The sequence below is a fragment of the Trichinella spiralis genome (assembly GCF_000181795.1).
Source record: "Trichinella spiralis strain ISS 195 chromosome Unknown Scfld9, whole genome shotgun sequence".
In the NCBI taxonomy this organism is placed as follows: Eukaryota; Metazoa; Nematoda; class Enoplea; order Trichinellida; family Trichinellidae; genus Trichinella; species Trichinella spiralis.
Window position 1 is genome coordinate 4300239 of NW_003526948.1, and position 6459 is coordinate 4306697.

Genomic DNA, 6459 nt, shown 5'->3' on the forward strand with positions numbered 1-6459 from the left:
TTACATTTCAACCTACATTTTAAAGCTCAGCGTTACCTTTGGGCGCCCTTGTTACCTTCAGATCGTGTTTCCAACTGCGACCCGCATTTTTGCATTTCCAGACGCATAGCCAAAGTTATACTTTTTCAATTTAAATATTTATTTGATATATTTAAGTAGAAATTGTTAGCAATTTCGAGCTTGAAATTTTGAATACTCATTTTATTTTTATTAAATTGTTTATTTTCTTGCTAAAATATACTTTTATTTTTCGAAAGAGTACTTTTCAAAATATTGGAATCAGTATTTTTTGAAATTCTGTCTGAAGAAGAAATCAATTTTGCATAATTTCGTTGTAATTATTTTTTGTATATTGTCTTTTCAAAATGTAAAAATAATATTAATTAGTAATCATTTTTAACTCGACTTGTGCTCATCATCCGGTTTGTGATCTAAATTATAATCCACATGAACAAATGCCCGTTCGACGTACTGTAGATTTTCCATTTTTCTCTGCAACGACTCACTAATATCATGAGCCTCTTTCAAACTGAGTTGTTCATCCAAAACGACGTGCACTTCAACCAAATATTTCAGACCGTAATGGTAAGCTAGCACGGTCTCGATGTGTCTCAGCGATGGTTCGTGATCCAAGCAGACCTTGATCAAGCGGCTTACTATAAACGGGCTGGCTGTTTTGCCAGAAATTATGCTCACCTGAGAGAAAAACCAACTTAAGAGTGTTGATTGAAAATATTTAAATTCTTAATTCGAATGTTTTTTTTAATTACATATTTAAAATAATGAAATAAAATTTCTATAACTTACTTGTTCACTTGCCGTTTCAATCCACGTACAAAGCAAATGAGCACTGATCAAAATTGCCCCCAGTGGATCCAAGTAATTCCACAAATATTGACCAAGCATGGCAAAAAGAATACCAAAAAAATTTGAAATACAATCATTAAAATGATCTTTGGCCAAAATTTGTAAATTGGCGTCTGAAAAACGCTTGCAAATTGTCCACATTGTAAATTTTGTTAAAACTGTCAAAATCATTATCATTAACGTGCTCTTTTCAAGATAAGTTTCCACCGTTTGAGAAATTATGGCTTCCAGAGATTTGAAAATTACCTGCAATGCAAATAAACAAGCAATCAATTGAATGAAGTAAATAATCAATTTTGATGAAATGAAATGACAACTTGCCTGTAAACATGCCAGGCCCATGATGAAGGCGATCAAAAACAAAGCCAGTGGTTCCAGACGTGTTCGACCCCTGGGATAGATGTGCAAATCTCTGGTTCGAATTGCCTCACTGACCCACCAGATAATTAGACCTGAAGTGACATCCACCGCTGAATCGACAACATTACTGAGAACGGCATAAGAGCCGGATTTGTAAACGACGATGGCTTTCAAAACGAGCAAGCTGACGTTCAAGAGCAGTGTGGCTTTTGCGAGGCGTTCAGCAATGCAAGCTCGAGATTTTTCATCGAGCTCTTCCTTGTATGATGTTGACGTTCTATGAATTAAGCACATATCTGCTTGATCTTTTTCAAAATTGCGTAACAGTTCCGCTTGTTGCCAGTAATATCGACGTACTTGACTGTTCGATTGCACTTTAGCTGCTCTTTCCATGAAAGCCGGTGTCGTTGTTATCAACGGCTTGACATTTTTGCATAAATTCGGAACCATGTTCTGGTATTATTTTACAAAAATGAAATTACAGAGTCGAATTTTGCAAAAGTACCAAGCTTGCAATAGTCGGAAGGGCATTTAAATAAAATTTTGTAATCTCACCACTGATGGCATCTGTTCTCTTGTTAAAGTTGATAAGAAATGATAACATTAAGCAAATATTAGCACCGACAAAGTAAATTGCTTTAAAATAATTATCGTTGTTTATTTACATAGACTGCAACTAATTAATGATGAGCTCAATTCGAATTCCGTTTAGCAGCGCATCGTAAAATGTCGTTTGCTTATTTATACCAAAATGATGATATGCTTAAAAATATTATTACCATTTTAAATTCATACTTTGAACTTGAGCTGTGCATTTTTTAAATTTATTTTACATAGTTTTAATATAAAATTATTGCATAAGCTGATAAGATATTTCTTTATACCTGACTGTCACCGCACTATATATTGTAACATTCTATCTCTTTTATTGTGATTAATTATATATTTATTTATTTGTTTCGCTGCGTGAAATGGAAGCAGAAATTGAATGCACAAGTTACACCGCATAATATGATGAGTTAGCCATACAAAGCCACACTATGACATCGATGAATAAGCTGCGCATGTACGTACATCTGATGACAAAGGCAAGGTCAAAATATCTTTATTGCTGGGAAATAGTATGTGAAAAAGCGCGTGATAAAATGGAAGCAGACAAAGGGAAATGTATATTGGGTTGTTTGTATATTTGTTTTTCAGTTTGCATTGCAGTCTGATAATGAAACTAAGCTTTTCAAGTTTCAGGCATCGATAGATTCTGATTAGGCAAAATTGAACAGAGGAACTAACTTGAAGAAAGATTTTCCTTCTATGAATTGTTAACAATATGCACAGCAACTGATGAAAAACAGAAACAAAACCTGCATTTCTTTTTACGGTAATAAACTTGAAAAGAGTGACTGAATGGAATGGCAGAATTATTTTTTAAGACCAGGTAGCTTGTGAACTGAAATTATTATACATTCCAAGGTCAGCTGATAGCGATACTGCATCTACTGGTTTGAGTTGGCATGGAGCCACCGGTGGTTTATTTCAATAAAAAGGAATATTTGCTGCTAGCATCGGGAAATAAAATTAGCATTCGTTCTGAATTATCGGGAAGTCAAAATATTATGCTGAAAGGAAAAGTATGACAGTGTGTTACATCCGTTTAACACTCACTAAAAATGTGTTTTTTTAGTCTATTATTCGAGAAGGATCTGTTATTCGGGCAAATCGAAGCACTGTTCAGATAGGCAAATTTTCTTACATCGGATGCGACACGGTTTTAATGCCAGCTCGCAAGATGTTTACTGATGGGTTGGACAATTTAAAGAGCTCGTTAGTCACATTTTTAATGAAAAAAAGTTTCAGATACTCAGTGTTGCCGTTGAAAATTGGTGATTATGTTTACATTGATGATAATTCAGTAATTCAGTGCACTCGAATTGGATCGTACGTTCACATTGGCAAGAACTGTGTCATCGGTGAATATTGCATTATCAAAGACTGTTGCGTTTTGGAAGATAATACTGTTTTACCTGCCCAAACAATTGTTCCTCCTTTCGTTCGAATGAGTGGCAATCCAGGTTTCTCATCAGCCTTCATAATGCGCTATTTAAGTTTTTAGTTATTTTTTTAAAATATTTTAATGTATTTTAGGTAAAATTGTTGGTTTTCTTCCTAATTGTACCCAAAACTTGATGATTGATATAATGCAAGGCATACATACAAATTTTCGTCCTTATCCAAAGGGTTTAAAAGCGGCCAAGAGATAGTCGAAATAATACTAAAAATTATAAAAAACACAAAGTAATAAAATTCTAGTTGACTACTGAAATATCTCTAATAAACAAATTGCATCATGCAAAGTTATCCTGCTTTACGTTATTTGTGCATAATAATTCATGCATGTAATTGTAGCGCTATGCTTTAATGGTTCTCGTTCTTTTATTACAATGTTCATATATTTTACAGATTGATTAAGTAAAAAATTGCAAATTCGCTGAACGACAGTCACTAATGTTTTATAAGATTTAAGCACATTAATTAATCTTATTCTCTACATTGGGAGCTGCTTATATAAATATGTTCAGGTTTCAGTTTTGCTAGAATACATTTATTTATCTTTATTTCACTCGTTCATGCCTTTCATTGACAAAAGTTTTTATTTTTCGATTTTAACAAATATGCATAAAACCACAAAATACAAATCATTACAGATGCTACAGTATGAAAAATGTAGGTACAATTACACAAAAAATTTTGCTTTGTTGAAAATATATAAAATAATCGGTCATTAATACTTTAAAAATACAATGATTCTTTTCTTCATTAACTGTATGATATTTCAAAATGCGCCCATGAAATTTGCAATTTTCGAGAAACACCTCGGAATCCAAAAATGGGCTTTATGGGCATCAGTCGATAACAAATGAATAGAGAAGTACAACAAACGTATAGTTCCTAGTTCCTAGTTGCATAGCTCTCAAGATCCCAAATCAAGTGGCAAGCTTAACTATGTATTGACGTAGGCAGAGTGTCAACACTAGAAGCCCATTATTCTACAACAACTGGACAAATTTCGCCCAAACCCTGCATTTCTTTTTGCCGATCAATGAAAAATGTACAGTAGCCATATTTATCAGCAGAAATGAATAAAATAAAAATTTGCATGCGAGGTCGTTTGCTTTATTGACATAATGGAAATCATTTCAGTTTGAGGCCGTCCGTGGATGGTAGCTCAGCGTTTTGATTGGAAAATTGACTGAAGGCAAACATTGAAGCCAAACATTATTTTTGCTTTTTATTCATTATTATTTTTTGGAATAATATCTGAAAAATAATTTTTTAATCAACAAGGAAACAGCATGAACATCAAAAATGAGTAGACGGCGCAATTAGCAGTAAGTGGCAGTTTTTTCATTTTTAAGTTTTAATTAGTTAACTATATTATTGAGAATCGATATTGAGCGTAATTTCTCAACATATTGTATGAATAATTCTCAAAATCAGATAATGGGTGACATAATAAACGCCAAATTTCCGTACAATTCAGTTTCATTAAATACACCCTGTACGCATTGTTCATCTATTATTAAAATATGGGCTTTCGAAAATCACCTTTGCAATAACTAACATGTACTTTCAATTGACCATAAGCAAGCTTTTGCCTGCAAATTGTTCACTTAAAATTAGCCTCATTTCAGCTACTTGTTTTTCTGATTTAAGAAAATTTTCAAAAATACGTAGGTGTGTTTTGTCTAAATGAATTTTGCTTTGTTATGGCGTTTTTTGTCAGATAGTTTATATTTTGACTGAATTGTAAATGTCAAGGTCATTTTTAAATTTTCAAATAGTCCTTTCCTTATTGATAGAATTTAGCAGTGCATTTCTTCTGCTCATATTATGGCTTAGGTTAGACTTCATCTTCAGCCAAAAGTTCTAACGCACTAAAAACCGGTTTCTAACGCTGCATTATGCAAATAAGGATCGCCACAACGCTGCCTTATCATCAGTAAGGGTGCGTTTGTTTGTTTAATTTACGTGGCAATTGGTAGCATCGTTGAACGTTCTCTGAGTTCATTACGGGCGTTAAGTAACTGCTGAAGGCCGCTTCAGATTTACAGACAAGTATTCCACTTTTCTGCTTGTCATTTTTTTAAACTTTGTTTACTCATTATGTAACCAATTATTTTTTAATTAGATAGCACTTAATTATTATATTTGTTGTAAATCTATTTTGTGATAAAGTGAGGATAGTTTTGATTTAATATCATTATTACAGGTTCAAAGAATGGAGCAAAGAAAATGTGAAAACACGGACGGCACGAAGCAGAACAAGAGAAGGCAATAGGTAAATGCCATTTCTTGTGAATCTGTGAAGCAGGGATAAGCATACTTCGGAAGGGTGAAGTTATTCTTTACTTTAATGAAATTACGCAAGTTTTTAGTATGTAATATATGAGTGAGATATTGTTCTTTTTGATTTTTATATTGAGATTAAGTATGACTTCATGTTTAGAAAGTTTGAAAATTAATTATTTTCACTTTAAATTATTTTTTCAAATTTCGTAGCATCAGATACATTCGGTAAATTACGTTTTTTGTTTGATTAACTTTGTTTGTCAGCATTGGCAGCGAGTGTGCTTATATTTTAGTGAAAAGATTTTGCGATGAGTTCCATTTATGTAGGTCATTCGCTGTGCTTGAGGTTTCAATTTTCCTAATTTCATAGCGTTCGATTAGAATTAATTCTTCGTCCAGAAAATTTTCCAATCAACTCAAACCGGTTTCTATCGCTACAGTATGCAAATGAGGATCGCTTGAAACTTGCTTTATCATCAATCAGTAACGGTGCGCTTGTTTGTTTTACTTGCGTGGCAAGTAACAGCATTCTCAAACGTCAAACGTTCGCGTTAAGTAACTACTGAAGTCGGTTTTTAATTGTTGAAGGTATTTAAAGTTTTCTCGTTCTTACTTTTTTTTCGAAACTCTCTATATATAATAATTTTGTTAAGGTTATCTTTAATTGAAAATCAGTTACTTCTTTCATTTCCAAATTCTTTGTTCAATTTTTTAATTCCACTGTGTAATAAAGTGCGAAAAGTTTTGATTTAACATTTACCATTCTTACAGATATGACTAATGAAGAAAGGAAAAGTGAAAACGCGGACGACACGAAGCAGATCGCGGACGACACGAAGCATAACGAGGACCATACTAATCAGATCGAGTACCACACGAAGCAGA

At 33.1% G+C, this 6459-nt stretch overlaps 3 protein-coding genes across 3 annotated transcripts; 2 read left to right on the top strand and 1 right to left on the bottom strand.

The window, feature by feature from the left end:
- Positions 1 to 32: 32 nt before the first annotated feature.
- Tsp_05610 (cation efflux family protein) lies at positions 33 to 1758 on the bottom strand. Its single transcript, XM_003371932.1, is given in 5 exon segments — positions 33 to 120; positions 407 to 696; positions 808 to 1113; positions 1303 to 1680; positions 1696 to 1758. The coding sequence occupies 5 exon segments, from the start codon at positions 1756 to 1758 to the stop codon at positions 33 to 35; spliced, it is 1125 nt and encodes a 374-aa protein (XP_003371980.1).
- Positions 1759 to 2306: 548 nt separating this feature from the next.
- Tsp_05609 (dynactin subunit 5) lies at positions 2307 to 3485 on the top strand. The gene is made up of 6 exons (XM_003371933.1): positions 2307 to 2403; positions 2658 to 2753; positions 2788 to 2855; positions 2909 to 3048; positions 3082 to 3296; positions 3370 to 3485. The coding sequence occupies exons 1-6, from the start codon at positions 2307 to 2309 to the stop codon at positions 3483 to 3485; spliced, it is 732 nt and encodes a 243-aa protein (XP_003371981.1).
- Positions 3486 to 5035: 1550 nt separating this feature from the next.
- Positions 5036 to 6442, top strand: Tsp_05608a (conserved hypothetical protein; the record flags this gene model as incomplete). The annotated part of the gene is made up of 5 exons (XM_003371934.1): positions 5036 to 5043; positions 5495 to 5563; positions 5785 to 5799; positions 5945 to 6129; positions 6346 to 6442. Coding segments are annotated over exons 1-5 (374 nt in total), but the record flags the coding sequence as incomplete, so codon positions are not given.
- Between the last annotated feature and the right edge of the window lie 17 nt (positions 6443 to 6459).